Genomic DNA, 19,350 nt, shown 5'->3' on the forward strand with positions numbered 1-19,350 from the left:
ATGAAATAGAGACTAAAAACACGATAGAAAAGATGAATGAAACTAAGCTACTTTTTTGAAAATATGAACAAAATAGTAAAGCTTTTTACCAAGAAAAAAGGAGGACTCAAAGAAATACAACTACGAATGAAAGAGAAGGCATTTCAACAGGTAACACACAAATAAAAAATGTTATAAGCAAATACTATGAACTATTGTACATACACAGGTTGAACAACCTAGAGGAAGTGGCTAAATTCCTATACACATACAACTTACCAAGACTGAATCATGAAGAAATAGAAAATCTGAATAGACCAATTACTAGTAAGGAGATTGAGTCAGTAATCAAAAATCTCACAACAAAGAAAAGCCTGGGATCAGATGGCTTTAGTGGTTATTTCTACCAAACATCTGAAGATGGGTTAGCAATCCTTCTAAAAATTCTTTCGAAAACTTGAAGAAAAGGAATTATTTCCAAACTCATTTTACGAGGCCAGCATTACAATGATATCAAAACCAGACAGACACTACAAAAAAAGAAAATTATCTGCCAGTATCCCTGATGAAAAATTAAATGCAAAAACTTTCAACATAGTATTAGCAAACCAAGTCCAAGAGTACCTTAAAAGGATCATATACTATGATCAAGTGGGATTTACTCCACAGTTGTAAGAATAGTTCAATATTCCCAATCAATGCAATATTCCACAGGAACAAAATTAAGCATAAAAATGGTATGATCATTCAAGAAGTCCAGAAAAAAGTATCTGACAAAGTTCAATATCCTTCCATAATAAAAACTGAGTATAGAAGGAAAGTACCTCAACATAATAAAGGCCACATATGAGTAAGCCACAGCTAACATCATTCTCAGTGATGAACAGCTCTCTAAGATCAAGAACAATACAAAAAAGGCCTACTCTCAAAACTTTCATTCAGTATGTTATTCGAAATACTAGATAAAACAATCAGGCAAGAAAATAAAATAAAGGGGATCCGAATCAGAAAGGAAAAAAGAAAAGTTATCACTATTTGCAGATAACTTATATACAGAAAATTCTAAAGACTCCAAAAAGTGTTAGAACTAATAAACAAATTCGGTAAAGTTGCAGGATACATCCATATACAAAAATCGGTTGTGCTTCTATTTACTAACAGTGAACTAACAGAGAAAGTAAGGAAATAATCCCATTTACAAAAGAAACAAAATACCTAGGAATAAATTTAAGCAAGGAGATGAAAAATCCGTATACTGAAAACCACAAAAGATTGATGTCTCAAAAAAAGACTGATGAAAGAAATAATAAAAGACACAAATAAATGTAAAGATGGTTTATGTTCATGGACTAGAAGAATCAGTATTGTTAACATTCCCACAGTACCCAAAGCAATCTGCAAATTCAGTGCAATCCCTATCAAAATTCCAATGGTGCTTTTCATGCTAATAGAAAAAAATAATCCTAAATTTATATGGAGTCACAAATGACCCCAAATAGTCAAAGCAGTCTTGAGAATGAAAAACAAAGTTAGAGTCATCGTATTTCCTGATTTCAAACTATATCACAAAGCTATAGTAATTAAAACAATATGGTACTGACAACAAAACAGATTAATGGAGCAAAATGCAGAACCAACAAATACATGTATGCAAATATGGTAAAAAAATTTTTTTTAATGGACCCAAAACTATACAATGGGGGAAGGATCATTTCTTCAATAAATGGTATTGAGAAAAGGAGGGATCACACCTAAAAGAATGAAACCAGACCTCTCTTACACAATGCACAAAAAACAACTCAAAGTGGACTAAAGTTTTGAACACAAGACCTGAAACTAAAACTCCCAGAAAAACATAGTGGTAAACTTCTTGGAATTGATCTTAACAAGTTTGTTTTGTTTTGTTTTGTTTTTGCATTCCAAAAGCAAAGGCACCAAAAGCAAAATAAGTAGGACTACATCAAACCAAAAACTGAACAGTAGAGGAAACCATCAACAAAATGAAGAGGCAATCTACTGAATGGGAGAAAATATTTGCAAATAATGTATCTAAAAGAGGTTAATATCCCAAATACACAAGAGATCTATAAAACTCAATAGAAAAAAAAATCAGGTAAAGGGCCTAAGTAGACATTTTCATAGAGAATGCATGCAAATGGCAAACAGGTACATGAAAAGGTGTTCAACACCACTAATCGTTGAGGAAATATAAGTCAAGACCACAGTTGAGATATCTCCTATCACCTGACCCTGTTAGGTTGTCTATTACCAAAAAGACAAGAATGTTAACACGAAAGTGGAGAAAAGAAAAATCCTATTAGAGCATAGATTGTTACAACTGCTATGGAAAATAGTATAGAGATTCCTCAAAAAGTTAGTAACAGAACTTCCATATGACCCAGTAACCCCACTTCTGAGTATATATCCAAAGGAAATGAAATCATTATCTCAGAGATTTTTGCACTTCAGTGTTCATTGCAGCATTATTCATAATAACCAACATGTAAAGACAGCCTACGTGTCCACCAGTGGTAAGTGGATAAAGAAAATGTGTTATGGAGGGAGAGGGGAAAAAAAGTTGTTATTCAGCCTAAAAAGGGGGGTGGAATCTTGTCATTTGTAATAACATGGATGAACCTAGAGGACACTGTGCTAAGTGAAATAAGCCAGACAGAGAAAGACAAATACTACATGATTCCACTTTTATGTGGAATCAAAAAAAGAAACAAAAAAGTTGAACTCTGAAACAGTAGAGAAGGGATTGTGAGGGCACCTGAGTGGTCAGTCCGTTGAGCATCCGACTCGTGGTTTCTGTCAGGTCATGATCTCACGGGTCATGAAATTGAACCCCACATGGGGCTCTGCACACTCACCATGAATTCTGCTTGGAATTGTTTCCCTCTTCCTCTCCCTACCTCCTGCTCCTCCCCCAACTTGTGTGCTCGCTCTCTCGCTCTCCCTCTCCAATAAATAAATCTTTAAAATAAAAAATAAGGTGGTTGGGAGGCTTGGGGGTAAGGGAAATAGGGAAAGGTTTATAGAAGTGTACAATCTTGTATGTGCTGTAGTGAGTGCTGTGAAGTGTGAAAACCTGGCGATTCACAGACCTGTACCCCTGGGGCTAATAATACATTATGTGTTTATTAAAAAATTTTTTAAAGTGTACAATCTTTCATTATAAAATGAATAAGGAGGGGGCACCTGGGTGGCTCAGTGGGTTAAAGCATCTGCTTTCAGCTCAGGTCATGATCCCAGGGTCCTGGGATCAAGCCTCGAATCGGACTCTGCTCAGCAGGGAGCCTGCTTCTCTGCCTACTTGTGATCTCCGTCTGTCAAATAAATAAAATCTTTTTTAAAAAAATAAAATAAAACGAATAAGGAGGGATGCCTGGGTGGCTCAGTCATTAAGCATCTCCCTTCAGCTCAGGTCATGATCCCAGGGTCCTGGTGTAGAGCCCTGCATTGGGCTCCCTGCTCAGTGGGAAGCCTGATTCTCCCTCTCCCTCTCCCCCTCCCCCTGCTTGTAGTCCCTCTCTCTCTGTCTTCTCTCTATGTCAAATAAATTTAAAAAATCTTAAATAAATAAAATGAATAAGGTCTGTGGATTTAATATATAACATGGAGACTATAGTTGATAGTATATATTTGTTTCTTACTCTGGGTGTTACTTATTTGTGGTTTTGGGGGTTTTTTTTTGGTGAGCATTTGTAAGCTGTAAAATTTCTATGTATTATGCTATAGTAGAAAGTTTGTTTAAATTGGTTTGTTTTAAAATGAGTTAAAATAGTTCTTTTCTGATGTGGTTATGGCAAGCTTAAAATAAACTTCTGTTAAAACTAATTTGTACTCATTTTTGCATGCAGACATCCAGAATACAAGATTGGTAGCCTAGAGAAATGTTCAATATCGATATCTATGAACTTGGTCCTTTGATTCCTCAGGAGAACCTGTGCCTGTCAAGGGCTGGATCCTGAGACCTGTGGTGCCTCCTTTTCTTTTGGTTGTTCATGGAGCATGTACTACAATGGATGTAAATTTGCCAGAAGCAAGATCCCAAGAAAATTTAAGCTGCTTGGGGATGACCCAAAAGAGGTTTGTTTACTTCTTGATATATAATCTCTTTGATTTTCATGGAGAATTGAGGAGTACAGATGAAGTAAACAGTATAACATACTCTGTTAAATTCTCATTAACATAGAGAATTTCATCTCAGAGGTACATCAAAATTTTAGCTGAACTGTAGGTATACATTATATATTTGATAAAATTAGCATAATAATAACTATGTGATACCAAAGTAGTAAAGTCTGAACATAAACTATTCATACCTATGGCCTTTTGTACTTACTATTTATGTTAACTGCAGAGTTTTAAGCAGCCATCACTTTGGTATTAAAGCCAAGTGTTAACATTTCATTGTTAAAACTTTCATTTTTCTCAAACCTGAGTTGCAGAAGTCATGTTCATCACTGTCCCATTCAATAAAGGCCATTTCTCATCACATTGTTATACCGTGATATTTGATAAAGTTATCATAACGAATGCATTCAAGTAACTAAAACATATTTAGATATTAATATAAAATTTTAATTGATATTATATATTTCTCAAAATATAACTTACAAATGGATATCAATTTTAACAACTTTTGGGTTAGCTTCTAGTGTATGCTAATTGAATAATCAAAAAACCCCTGAATGCTTACCATTTAGATATGACCAAATTTTTAGTGACTCTGTGAACCTTATAATTATCTTTTCAAACTTTAAGTGCAATTGAAATACAGTTATACTATATATATTATTGATATGTCCCTCTAAATGAAAAATGTGCTAGTGTTATTATTTGTGATTATAATAGTAAGTGGAAATTTAGTCAAGTACAAAAACTCTTGAAATGATAAAATTTTTTTCACAGGATTGTATTTTTAATAAACTAAAGTAAATGGGCTATATATCCCTCTTCATAAGAAAAAAATACAAACAATAAGCCTAATGAAGTGTAGCAATTTTACATAACTGATGAGCCACTTTAATTTTCCACACTGGAGAGCTTTTTTACTACTATTTTATAAATGTTTATTGCTTTTACTAGATTTAACATAAAGCAAATCCAAGGGATAGCTAGGAACATCCTCCCTCAGGTAGGTAGGAGAAGTTGGCTTAGAAACCTCCTCACCTTCTAAATTACAAATAAGTTTAACTCTTCCAGGTAGTTACATCTCTTAAGGTTTTTGGAGAAAACCTTTTAAGGTTTGGGAGGAAAAAAAAAATGTTACTGTGAAATGAGAAGTTCTAAATATGAATGGAATAACTAGGTATTATCACCTACCATTTTACAAGCATCTTACCTAGAAAATCTTTTTTTTTGTAGGGAGGAAGGAAGGAGTGTAACTGAACATTTCTCCTTTAAAGTATACATTACAAAGTTCTGCATATAAACTCTCAACATTTCTAGTTCTGAGAGTTTTATCCATATGTGAAGCATCTACTAACTTTTAGTTCAGTGGAAAGATCTTCTTAAATTTTGAATGCTATTTTTATAAACATTTAAAAATATAAAGATTGAAAATAGATGAACCAAACAAATCCTTTCAATAGCTCATCTTCCATGGCAGCTGACTGGAGAAGGAGTGGAGAATGTGACCTCTTTAAAACCATATGGCTTCATTCTCCTTATCCTACTACTAGCATAGTCTTATATTTATAAAATGCCAAATATCCACATGGGGAGTACAAAATTGATTAATACAAAAACACCAAAGAGCTAGACATTCTAATAACATATACAAAAATAGATGATGTATGGTTTATACTTTTTACTTAGAAATAGTTGTGTTAAGGAACTTTATTTAATAAGAAAGACGCTATTGTCATTTTGATCTAAGATGTAGTGAGAAAAATTTAACTGATAGTCTCTCTTACATATGGAAAGGATTTAGGATTTAATACATAGAATTATTCATTTTATACAGGAAGAGAAACTGGAGTCTCATTTACAAAACCTGTCCACTCTTATGGCACCAACATACAAGAAACTTGCACCTGATGCATATAATAATCAGGTAAGTTTATAAAAAAATCATTGACAATGACTGGAACAGTTTACTTATTATTGATGACCTACCTACTTCCAAAATTATTTTTGAAGCAACAATTTTCCTTTATTTTTCTAATTTTTCCTCTTCCCAATTAGAGAACTCACAGTGTTCTGTTTCTGGTACATAAGAATTATATCATCCAAAAGAGCATATTTTTGGCCTTTTATTCTGTAAAGATAATGAGCTTTTAAGTCTCACAAGCTGTTCTATCCCCTAATCTCGTTTTCATATCTCTTCTGTAATCAGACTTTGGTGGTTAATTAAAATTATGTGATACAAACTATATGTTCTAACCACCTATTAACTGTTTTCACATATATGTCTATATATATTAAGCTGTGAGTGTACTGCTTTGTAAGTGTACATAGAAATGTCCAGATATGTCAGATTTTGCTGGATTCTCTTCTTTTTAATTGGCCTTGGCTCCATGAACCAAGCAAAAACATCTTTTTCCTATTTTTGGGGTGTGTTGTAGACTGTACCTATTTGGAAGGCTAGATGATTTGTTCAGAAATGCTCATGAAGGGCAAAAAAAAACTGTGAAGTCTTTCCTGTCATTTAACATCAACAACAGGAGCATTAAATGGGTATAAGCTAGATATCATATTTAGTATATGTTATATATATTAAATATTATATATATTTATGTTATAAACTAAATATTTAATCACTGGACATAAAGTTGAGCAATGTAGGGTTTCTGTCTTTAAGCAATTCCTTCTTTAGAGGAGACAGAGATATGTAAAACAGCAATTATAGAATAATATGTTAACAGCTGAAATAGAGGTATGCACATTTCTGAAGGAACAAAAAAGTTCTCCCTGAAAGTAGAGAATTAAGAATTAAGGTCACAAATGGCCTTAGAGAACATATAAAAATCTTTGAACTTGATCCTGTACTTAAGAAGGCTACCATTGGGGTATTTTAAGTGTGTGTTGGGGGCAGAGGAGAGTGATTTAATTTATAAAGAAAACTGCATCAAAAACTAATGATGTGCAATTGCAGGGTCATAGGGTAGCTCTATATTTAATTTCTTGAGGACTCTCCACACTGTTTTCCAAAGTGGCTGCACCAACTTGCATTCCCACCAACAGTGTAAGAGGGTTCCCCTTTCTCCACATCCTCTCCAACACATGTTGTTTACAGTCTTGTTAATTTTAGCCATTCTAACTGGTATAAGGTGGTATCTCAATGTGGTTTTGATTTGAATCTCCCTGATGGCTAGTGATGATGAACATTTTTTTCATGTGTCTGTTAGCCATTTGTATATCTTCTTTGGAGAAGTGTCTGTTCATGTCTTTTGCCCATTTTTTGACATGATTATGTTTTGTGTGTGTTGACTTTGAGGAGTTCTTTATAGATCTTGGATATCAGCCGTTTGTCTGTACTGTCATTTGCAAATATCTTCTCCCATTCCGTGGGTTTTCTCTTTGTTTTGTTGACTGTTTCCTTTGCTGTGCAGAAGCTTTTGATCTTGATGAAGTCCCAAAAGTTCATTTTCACTTTTATTTCCTTTGTCTTTGGAGACATATCTTGAAAGAAGTTGCTGTGGCCTATGTCGAAGAGGTTACTGCCAATGTTCTCCTCTAGGATTCTGATGGATTCCTGCCTCATGTTGAGGTCTTTTATCCATTTTGAGTTTATCTTTGTGTATAGTGTAAGAGAATGGTTGAGTTTCATTCTTCTACACATAGCTGTCCAATTTTCCCAGCACCATTTACTGAAGAGTGTCTTTTTTCCACTGTATATGTGTCTGTTTTTTGTCCCAGTGCCATGCTGTCTTGGTGATCACAGCTTTGTAGTTAAAAAAAAACAAAAACTAAAACTAAGGATGTATTGTATGGTGACTAACATGACACAATAAAAAAATGAACTAATGAAGTACTATGATGTGGTGACATAACATAATACAAAAAAGCGTAAAATAAATATAGTTCACTCACCAAGCCAAATTAAAATACAACGTACGTTAGCATAAGATTAAATCAGAGAAGTAAGCTAGTGTAGTCATTGAGCAAGAGATGTTAAAGTCCTAAATTAAAGAGATGGCAGTAGTGATAGAATAAAGAAAATAAAGTGTGTGAAGTATTTGAGGTAGAACTTACAGAACTTAGTGACCGATTGGATTTGAGGATAAGCAAAAGGGAGAGTTTCAGGATTCACCAAATTTCTGGCTTGGACAGATGGTTCTATTTAGTATTTGTAGTCAATGAGGAAAATTAAGTTTGGGGCAAAAAGGGGAAATGATACATTTCATTTTGGAACACTATGTTTGACATAATTCTGGAATAATTAGATGGAAAATCAGGAGAAAAATCCAAACTAGCACTGTAGATTTGAGACTTGTCAAAATGCAAGTAGTTCAAACTGAATACATAGGAGTGAATACAGTTTTTTGAAGTGGAGATTATTAAGAGAAAGGACTACTGATGGCATTCTGGAACACATGGACATTTTAGGAGTGGAAGATGAGAAACCTGTAAAGTAAATGCTGGGGATAAGCACAATATAGTAAAAGAAGTTAAAGATTTAAGAGAAAGAGAGAGACTGATAGATGGAGGAAAGCTAGAAGTGATGAAGGTAGCCAGAGGAGTACACAGCAGCAGGGGGTACAGGGAAGTATGAAGAAGAGTGTGTTTTGCAAACAGTTGTCATTTAATGACATTAAAGACTAATGGGATTAGATTAGCTACATAGCAGAGACAGATGGGAGACCAATACTAATTTAATGATTTAGCTACTCTTGTTTCAATTATGGACTTTTAACACTTTCCTCAAACCTCAACTCTTTCTTTTTTAAGTGGGAGCAAAAGAGGCAAATTAAATAATGATGAACTGTTTATAAAGTTGTTTCATGTCACAACTTAGGTTTTTAGAAATGTGTATGTTGTTTATGAAAAATATTTTAAATGCTGTTAATAGTAGTTGGATTAATACTGTTATTTTACAACCTTATCTACTTTGGTAAGTATCACAGAAAAATATATGGGATGCTTTGGTACTGTTGTAAAATAATTCTGAGTGAGAAACACAATATATCAAGCTATTAAAAAAAATGAGTAAAGTCTATGTTGCTAGATTTCAAGTTTGACCATTTTCTGTTGCATAAATTTTTTTATAGGTGCTATTAATCAAATGGCTTTAACGGGGAAAGAGGACAGAATAACAAAGCATTAATGTTCTTTTCACTCTACTCCTTTGATTTTTATTATAGATGGTGTCATACACATTTGATTTTCTAAGCATTGATATTCCACCCAGTTACATTATGTTTGGAGTATTTTATGCATTACCTAAACCTAGAATATCCAAAATACAACAGTACCCCAAATTTTAGTTATAACAAGATGATTAGGTATGACTCTTTAGGTATGTTTCAGTATTTGTATATGAATAAACATACTGATAAATGGGCAAAGTTTCATTTAAGCAAGATGAATAATAAGCTCTAGAGATCTGCTTTGCAACATGTGTACCTATAATCAACAATAATTATTGTACCCTTAAAACTTTGTTGAATGGTTGATCTCATGTTATGCATTCTTACCATAAAATATAAATGTGTGCACATAATGGACTATTACTCAGCCATCAAAAAGAATGAAATCTTGCCATTTGCAGTGATGTGAATGGAGCTGGAGTGTATTAGGCTAAGCAAAATAAGTCAGAGAAAGACAAATACCTTGTGATTTCACTCATATGTGGAGTTTAAAAAACAAAATGGATAAACATATGGGAAGAAAAAAAAAAAAGAGAAGCAAACCATAAGAGACTCTTAACTATAGAGAACAAACTGAGGGTTGATGGAGGTAGGTGGGTGGGCAGTGTACTAAATGGGTGATGGGTATTAAGGAGGGCACTTGTGATGAACACTGGATGTTATATGTAATATATGTTATATGTAAGTGATGAATCACTAAATTCTACTTCTGAAACCAGTTTTACCATCTATATTAACTACAATTTAAATAAAAAATTGAAAAGGAAAAAAAATTAAAAATGTAAATACATATACTCATACATTAAAAAAAAATACGTAAAAAATAGATGTAAGAGCTACCTAAATTAAATCAGTCAATAGTTGTGAATGGATAAGGTGTTTTCTGTATTGCATGGTAGTTCCTATTAGTAATGTTCATCCTTATGTTTTAATATGGTTTAGAGATCAAAAAAATAGCCTTGTGATCTTTCCACACAGTACAGGGGAAGACCTGTTAAAGTTATGGATGCTGTCAAAACCTACCATTTGATTTTTATCTCCTCCCCCAACTGAATATATTATCCTCATTTCTCATCTCTAAATGCTCTTCCCTGGCTTTGTTCCTTGATTTTGTAAAGTCTCATTTCTAAAGTTAAACTTCTCATCAGAGAAAAATGTAAGAAAAAAAACAGGAGAAACATCTTTAAAGTACTGAAAGAGAAAAAATACTGTCAACCTAGAAATCTCTTCCCAGTAAAAACAACTCTCAAAAGTAAAGGCAAAATCAAGTATATGAAATTCTTGGGCATAGAAATTTGACATTTGACAAAAATGTACAAGACCTGTGCACTGAAAACTACAAACCATTGCTGAAATTTAAAAAGACCCAAACTGGAAAGATATACTGTGTTTATGGATCACAGGACTAAATATTTTTAAGATGTCAGTTTTCCCCAAGTTAATCCATAGATTCAGTACCTTATCTGTCAAAACGTTGCCAAGTGTTTTGAAGGAATTGACATTCTAAAATATAGAGAGAGAAATGCAAAGGATCTAGAATAGGGAATTTTCAAAAAGATCGGAATTTGATGATTTCTGCTCCCTGATTTTAAGATTGCTAAAGATCCATATTTACTAGTAATCAAGATAGTGATATTGGCATATACACACATACCTCCCAACACACCATCATATACCAAAAGATCAGAGTTTTGTGACATACCACTGTATTTCTGGATATAAAATATGCAACATTTTTTTAAAGTTCTTAATAGCCAAAATACTAAGGAGTCTTTTTGACCTTTTCAGTGGACAGGTCTTACACTTTTTTCTCAAATGTATGCCTGAGAATTTCAGATGCCTAAGTACATCCCCATTCACACACATGCTTTTATTTTTCAGATTGAATATGAACACAGAGCACCAGAGTGCCGACTGGGTCTGAAGGAAGGCCGGCCATTCTCAGGGGTCACTGCATGTTTGGACTTCTGTGCTCACGCCCACAGGGACTTACACAACATGCAGAATGGCAGCACATTGGTAAGTGGGGCACAGAACAGGTTAGCAGCACATCCTGTGAAATAGTGGAAAGCTGGAAGTTAGTAGCATGTGATTAGAATAATATGTTCTCTGCAGGTGTCGTTACACAAGTGTTTTCATGAATGAGTTGCTGTTGCAAAGGTGACCATATTTGGCATATCCAGTACTCTCATAATGGGTTGGCATATTACTGGAAATCTGTTGACAAGCACAGGAAAATCATGGAAATGTTGATGCTGACTAAACCAGTGACTGGGCATTGCCAGCTACCATTAGCTACCAAAAGTTCCTTCAAAATTCAGTGTCAGGTATCTGGTAGGTTCTAATCAGTATAGTAAAAAGCTGTGTACAAGCCAAGGCACCAGTCCACCTTCCAGAGAGAAGTGCAAATGAAAAACACATCATCTGTGGCACAGTAACTACTGTAGAAAATTGAAAGTACAAAAGAGCCCACTATAACTACATAGTATAGAGGGTGAAGTGGATTGGGCTGTATAACTGGAGATTTTGGTAAGTGGAGAAAATGAATATGGGCTGAGGGTAGAACAGTGTTCAACACTGATAGAGTCCGCGGTGTGGCCTTGCATGGAGAGAGAGAAACCAGAGTAGATATAAAGAATGAAAAAGTTCAAGTGAAGAAATTATAAATCAATCCACCTAGTGAATCATCAACATGGATATATTAGTGTAGTTGAGAAAGATGACCAATGAGACTTAAGTTGAAAAATAGAATACAGAGACCAAAGTCATAGTCTAGGGTAGAGAAGAACCCAGGGAGGTGGTAAGCAATAGTGGAAGTAGTTCACAGAACCTGGTATGAAGTTTTTGAGAGGCAGAAAAGGTATTGGTTTAATGGTTTAAAGCAGAGGTCAGAAGGTTTTTTTTATTAAAGGAAAGATAGTAAATATTTTAGGCTTACATAATATCTTAGACCACATTCTTTATTTGGGGGTTTTTTTAAATTAAAAATGCAAAAAACATTCTTAGTTCACTGGCCATGCAGAAACTGGCTGTGAGACAGTTTGGCTTGCAGACTTCTGACCCTGGAGGGCCAACAATGAGGCTTATCATCCACAGTATCTAAAATCATCATTAATCATGTGTGGAACACTTGCTCACTATTAGAAGGCTAGGCTAGATTTGGGAAAGAAGAAATAAATGATAATCAGAGCCATGGTAGGTCTAAACATAGCCATGTTTCACTCTAGCAAGGTGATGGAGAGAAGACAGAGATGATAAGGGTTCCGCGTAAAGGGGACTTTGAATCTAATAGGTCACGGTTTTCATGAGGTAGAAAGGAAAGCAACACTTAGAAGAATGGAGTAGGGACAGACATGTGAGAAAAGGTGGCAGGTGCTCAAAAGACGTGGATTTGGAAGACTTTTATGTACAGGAAGTGAAAAACTCATTTTAGTCGCATCTCATGTTAAATTTATCTATCAAGGTAAGTCTGTTATGATCACATTCCTTTCAAGAGTATCTTCGAGTAATTTTATCTTACCTGCACTTTAAATAACTATGATCACATTGTTTTCTGCATCAGTCAAAAACACAAACTACTAAAAGCTAGTATGTTACAGCCAACAAATAATCTCTCATCAACGCCAATAGGATTGTGGCTAACAAAAGAGAAAAAGTACCGTTAAATTAGCAAAGCAAGAGAAGTAGACTTTTCCCCTTTTTGGAACAGCCCCTCGTATGGTACAACAGCTTAGAAGAGAAACAAAAGAGGAACAATAGTAAGTTAGTCTTAACCAGTACAGAGACGGAAAGAATAGGAAGATAGACACAGTGTTGAGTTATATATTCCCTGTAGCAACCACATCTTCAATTTCACATTATTTTTTTTAAAGATTTTATTTACTTATTTGAGAGAGAATGAGAGATTGACAGCATGAGAGGGGAGAGGTCAGAGGGAGCAGCAGACTCCCCACCAAACAGGGAGCCTGATGTGGGACTTGATGCCAGGACTCCAGGATCATAACCTGAGCTGGAGGCAGTTGCTTAACCAACTGAGCCACCCAGGGGCCCCAATTTTACATTATTTAGATTTCACTCTGATATTTTGTGGAAATTTCTTAAGCACAATGAAGGAGAGTTAGGAGTCTGGTGTGGGGGAAGATGTGAAATGTCTGTGTACAAAAGTATGAGATTCGGTGACTGATAACTAGCAAAACAGGAAATCATTTGGTGGAAGAAACTTATAGCCTCTTCTTGAAGAGGTTTCACATCTCTTGCATTTATGTTTCAAGTGTGAAAGGTGGGAGATTGCTTCTTTTTGGTTCTTCCCTTAGAATCAGAAACATATGTGAAGAAGAAAGTCACCATGGGTAACAGTTCCTGATAGACTCAAAAAAAGAAAATGGGAAAAAAAAGTTAACGTGGACTGTCTTTCTCCCTGTACCATTTTAATGCCACCTCCCTTAAGAACAGATGGACGTGATTCATGGTAATATGCCTGTCACTGATCTGGTCCAGGAGACCACCACCACAAATCTAAATACTGACAGGGAGAAAGTTATACAAACACACACACACACACACACACACACACACATTTCTTTTGGACTGAAACTGAGACAGTACTGTCTTATTTCCCTACAGGTATGCACCCTCACTAGAGAAGACAATCGAGAAATTGGAGGAAAACCTGAGGATGAGCAGCTGCATGTTCTGCCTCTCTACAAAGTCTCTGATGTGGATGAGTTTGGGAGTGTGGAAGCTCAAGAGAAGAAGAAACAAAATGGTGCGATTCAGGTGCTGAGCTCTTTTCGGCGGAAAGTCAGGATGTTAGCGGAACCAGTTAAGACATGCCGACAAAGGAAACTAGAAGCCAAGAAAGCTGCAGCTGAAAAGCTTTCCTCTCTGGAGAACAGCACAAATAAGAATGAAAAGGAAAAGTCAGCCTCATCTCGTACAAAACAGACTGAAAATGCAAGCCAGGCTAAACAGTTGGCAGGTAAATTTAATGTAAAGCATTGTGCATCTGCGTTATCTGAAACTTATGTTAAAAATGAGTATTGGTAATTTCAGACGATTATATTCAATCATGGTCTTAGTTTTGTACCAAAATCTTCTCTGAAGTCCCAAGGACCAGGCTTTGCTCTTGGAGATGGTAATGAGATATGGCACCCTTAGCCCCAGCTTAATGGAGAAGTTTGGATTCTGTTCTGTAATAGATGGCAGTTTTATGATAGGCAGGTAATATGGTGAAATTAGGGTTAATCTAGCAGTGACAGGACGGCAGATTAGAGGCTGAGGAGCTATGAGTTTGGAGATTGATGCAATAAACCAAGAGAAAAGCTTGAGTTTGGGTGGTAGCAATGAAGATATAGCAAAAATGATGGAAGCAAATGCTCCTAAAATGATTCTCAATTCATGGATGACCAAACATTGGAACAAAGACAAAAGAAAAATTTAAGATTGATTTCAAAATTTTAAGCCTAGATAACTAAAACAGTACCATTTGTTGAAATAAGAAGTTTGAAAATAGGAATTATGGAGAAGGGGCAGGAGAAGATTGTCAAAGCCCCTTGCTTTTGTCTTCAATTAATTTCTATAAAAAGCTATACAATGTAATGTCCATATCCACATCCTACAGATGGCATTGGCCTGGCCATTAACAAAAGAAAAATGCTTATTTTTTAAGTTTAGTCTACTAGTTTGCTTAGAGCCAACCATCTTCACCAAGTCAAATTCTCCTACCAATTCATCTCAAAACCTAGAGAAACTAAGTAATTTAGAATAATACGCTAAAGATGCTCAACAAAAATTTACACTAAGAGAAGTAAATCCCGTTCACTCCTTAATCTCTCCTTTAAGTTAGCTGCAAAGTATAATCAGAACTCTGCCTCCAGGCTTTTCTAACTGATCTCTGTAATAATCATTTCAATACTTAGGACTGCCATTACAGCTCCATTTATTTGTTCTTTTCTTATATATAGATTTTTAAGGGAGGTCATGAAACAGACTTATGACAAAATTTTCTCTTACAAAAGCTGAAAATTACTTTAAAGTTTTATTAACAACTCTGTAGATAGGGTTTGCCAATTATGTAAAATATGCTTGGGGTATTTAAATGAATGTCATTCTTTTTCTAATAGCCTTGCTGAACAAATTTGTCTTCCGTAACAAATTTTATGCTGCTTCCAACTTTTTAACAAATTTTATTGCACACCAGGCAATGGAGAAATAAAGTAAAATAAGACCTGGGCCCTTTCTTCAAGGAACTCCTTTGCACCAGCGGGAGAAGAGGACTAAAAATGCATAATTACCATACATTATGACGCATTTTTCTACCTCACTGATGTCTGCAGTGGGTATTATACATGCACTAGGAGATGAGGTCAGAGCAGGCTTCCTTGAGGAAGGGAGGATTATACCCAGGAAGGGCAGGGAGGTGGGGTGGAGGGAGATGGGCACTTCAGGGAGAGTGTGGCATCGTCAGATGCACAGAAGCTCCAGAAAACATGATGCTCTCAGTCAAACAGCTTGTGGATGTTTGTGACGTTTTTCTTCACTTACCAAATTGTACTGTTGTAGAGATCTGCTGTTTTATCTAATGCTTTAGACAAAAAATTACACCAGACAATGATCAGAACGCTGAGTTTGCTCTTACCCTTGTTTAGTGGATATTGCATAATCTTAGTGGGGGTTCTCCGATCCATTTAAGCATCCTTGCTAGCTTCTGTAAAATAATAACTGGACACATGTGTGTGCTTTCTCCTCTCCTGTCCACAGAGCTTTTGCGACTTTCAGGACCAGTCATGCAGCAGCCCCAGCAGCCCCCGCCCCCGCCCCCACCCCCGCCGCTGCAGAAGCAACCTCCACAGCCACAGAAGCAGCCACCCCAGCACCCGCCCCAGCATCACCCAGTGACGAATAACCCTCAGTCAGAGCCTGTCAACTCCTACTCTTCCTCTGGATCTGCCAACCTGTACATAAGACGGCCCAATCCAGTGATCCAAGCTTACCCGAGCTCTTCACACACTTCAGATGTTTATGGGGGTGCCAGCCCTATGAACCTCTATTCCACACCATCCCAAGCTACAGGTTCATATTTGAATTCTTCTAATCCCATGAATCCCTACACTGGGCTTCTCAACCAGAATAACCAATATCCATCCTATCAGTGCAATGGAAATGTATCGGTGGATAACTGCTCCCCATATCTGGGTTCCTATTCTCCCCAGTCTCAGCCCATGGATCTATACAGGTATCCAAACCAAGACCCTCTCTCTAAGCTAAATTTACCACCCATCCATACACTTTATCAGCCGAGGTTCGGAAATAGCCAGAATTTTTCTTCTAAGTACTTAGGTTATGGAAACCAAACTATGCAGGGAGATGCCTTCAGCAGTTGTACCCTTAAAACAAATGTACACCATGTAGGGACATTTCCTCCTTATTCCACTCATGAGATGGATGGCCACTTCATGGGACCCGCCTCTAGATTACCACCCAATCTGAGCAATCCAAACATAGACTATAAGAATGGTGAACATCCCCCATCTTCTCATATAATCCATAACTACGGTGCCGCTCCAGGCATGTTCAACAGCTCTCTTCATGCCCTGCACCTCCAAAACAAGGAAAATGACATGCTTGCCCACACAGCTAATGGGTTCTCTAAGATGCTTCCAGGTCTTAGCCATGATAGAACCGCTTCTGTCCAAGAAGGCTTACACAAATTACAGGAGGCTGGTAACCAGGAAAAGCAGCCATCTGCCACCGAGGACAATGATGAAGTCTGGTCAGACAGTGAGCAGAGCTTTCTAGATCCTGACATTGGGGGAGTGGCTGTGGCTCCAACTCACGGGTCAATTCTCATTGAGTGTGCCAAGCGCGAGCTTCACGCCACCACCCCTTTAAAGAATCCCAATAGGAATCACCCCACCAGGATCTCGCTTGTCTTTTACCAGCATAAGAGCATGAATGAGCCAAAACATGGCTTGGCGCTCTGGGAAGCCAAAATGGCTGAAAAAGCTCGAGAGAAAGAGGAAGAGTGTGAGAAGTATGGCCCGGACTATGTGCCTCAGAAAACCCACGGCAAAAAAGTGAAACGGGAGCCCACTGAGCCGCATGAACCTTCCGAGCCCACTTACCTGCGCTTTATCAAGTCCCTTGCTGAAAGGACCATGTCCGTGACCACAGACTCCACAGTAACTACATCTCCATATGCCTTCACTCGGGTCACAGGGCCTTACAACAGATACATATGATGTCACCCCTTGTGGTGGGTACCTCATTCGAAAAGACCACAACCAACCTGTCCGTAGTACAGTTCTCATGACGGGGGCAGTGGGGAAAGGATACAGGATTCATGACAAATGTGGTGGGAGGAACCTCAGCTCACCAGCAAAAGAAGAGGTCATCCTACCATAGCACTTAATTTCCACTGACTCCTAAGTGGTCGCAGATGGCATCTAGGCAAAAAGACCAAAGCATTCTATGCAAAAAGAAGGTGGGGAAGAAAGTGTTCCACAATTTACATTTTTAAACACTGGTTCTATTATTGGACGAGATGATATGTAAATGTGATTTTTTTCCCCCTTACAACTCTACACATCTGTGACCACTTTTAATAATATCAAGTTTGCATAGTCATGGAACACAAGTCAAACAAGTACTGTAGTATTACAGTGGCAGGAATTTTAAAATACCATCTGGTGCTGAATATACAATGTACTGAAATACTGGAATTATGGCTTTTTAACATGCAGTTTTTACTGTAATCTTAATATTAACTTTTATTTATCAAAATAGCTACAGGAAGCATAAATGAATAGAGAGCAAAACACTGAATTTGTTCGGATGTTCTAAGAAATGGTGCTAAGAAAATGGTGTCTTTAACAATTGAAAATTTAATGCCTTTATATCATCAAGATGCTATCAGTGTACTCCAATGCCCTTGAATAATAGGGGTACCTTTTCATTCAAGTTTTTAGCATAATTACCTGTTCTTACACGAGGTTTGTTTTTTTTAATGTGGACATTTAAAGGCCTCTGGATTTTGCTCATCCAGTGAAGTCCTTGTAGGACAATAAACGTATATATGTACATATATGTATACACATATGTATATGTGCACACACGTATATGTATAAATATTTTAAATGGTGTTTTAGAAGCACTTTGTCTACCTAAGCTTTGACAACTTGAACAATGCTAAGGTACTGAGACGTTTAAAAAAAAAAAAAGTTTACTTTCATTTTAGAATGCAAAGTTGATTTTTTTTTTTTAAGGAAACAAGGAAAGCTTTTAAAATATTTTTGCTTTTAGCCATGCATCTGCTGATGAGCAATGTGTCCATTTTTAATAGAACCAGTTAAATCCGCAACGGGGCTTACTGGATTCAAGGGAATACATTAATCCATAACACGTGTTTTCTGGTGCTCATCTCACATGCTATACTGTAAAACAGTTTTATAAAACATTGTATGACAAGTTCATTGCTCAAATATGTAGTTTTAGGAATTTTCCTTAACTGCAGGTAATTATTAACAACATGCTACAGATTTAACAAAGCTAGTTCACTTAAGCTGTTATTTTAAGGATCTGTACGCTCTTCAGCAAACCGAATGGCAGTCTGCTTTTGTGTTGATAATTGTATATTGTGATGTTGTCATTTCTTAGCTTAAGTGTCCTCTTTTCCAGGAAGATTGAGCAGACTGATGCCTGCATAAGATGAATAAACAGGGTTAGTTCCATGTGAATCTGTTAATTAAAAAGAAAAAAACAGGCAGCTGGTTTGCTGTGGTGGTTTTAAATCATTAATTTGTATAAAGAAGTGAAAGAGATGTATAGTAAGTAAATTAAATTGTAAACAAAACTTTTTTAACGCAATGCTTTAGTATTTTAGTACTGTAAAAAATTTTAAATATATACATATATGTGTATATATATATATATATATATATATATATGGATTTGAAGCAGAATTCACATCATGATGGTGCTACTCAGCCTGCTACAAATATATCATAATGTGAGCTAAGAATTCATTAAAGGTTTGAGTGATGTTCCTACTTGT

At 36.2% G+C, this 19,350-nt stretch overlaps 1 protein-coding gene across 1 annotated transcript in view; it reads left to right on the top strand.

Moving 5' to 3' along the window:
* The window catches only part of TET2 (tet methylcytosine dioxygenase 2), a 134,496-nt gene extending 115,459 nt beyond the window's left edge, over positions 1 to 19,037 (top strand). The window contains exons 7-11 of the mRNA XM_080797100.1: positions 3,921 to 4,071; positions 5,954 to 6,043; positions 11,181 to 11,318; positions 13,923 to 14,277; positions 16,059 to 19,037. Of these exons, the coding sequence (XP_080653226.1) occupies positions 3,921 to 4,071; positions 5,954 to 6,043; positions 11,181 to 11,318; positions 13,923 to 14,277; positions 16,059 to 17,539 (2,215 nt within the window). The 3' untranslated portion in view covers positions 17,540 to 19,037. The remainder of the gene's footprint in view (positions 1 to 3,920; positions 4,072 to 5,953; positions 6,044 to 11,180; positions 11,319 to 13,922; positions 14,278 to 16,058) is intronic.
* The last annotated feature ends 313 nt before the right edge of the window (positions 19,038 to 19,350 follow it).

The sequence above is a fragment of the Martes martes genome (assembly GCF_963455335.1).
Source record: "Martes martes genome assembly, chromosome: 2".
Classification (NCBI taxonomy): Eukaryota; Metazoa; Chordata; class Mammalia; order Carnivora; family Mustelidae; genus Martes; species Martes martes.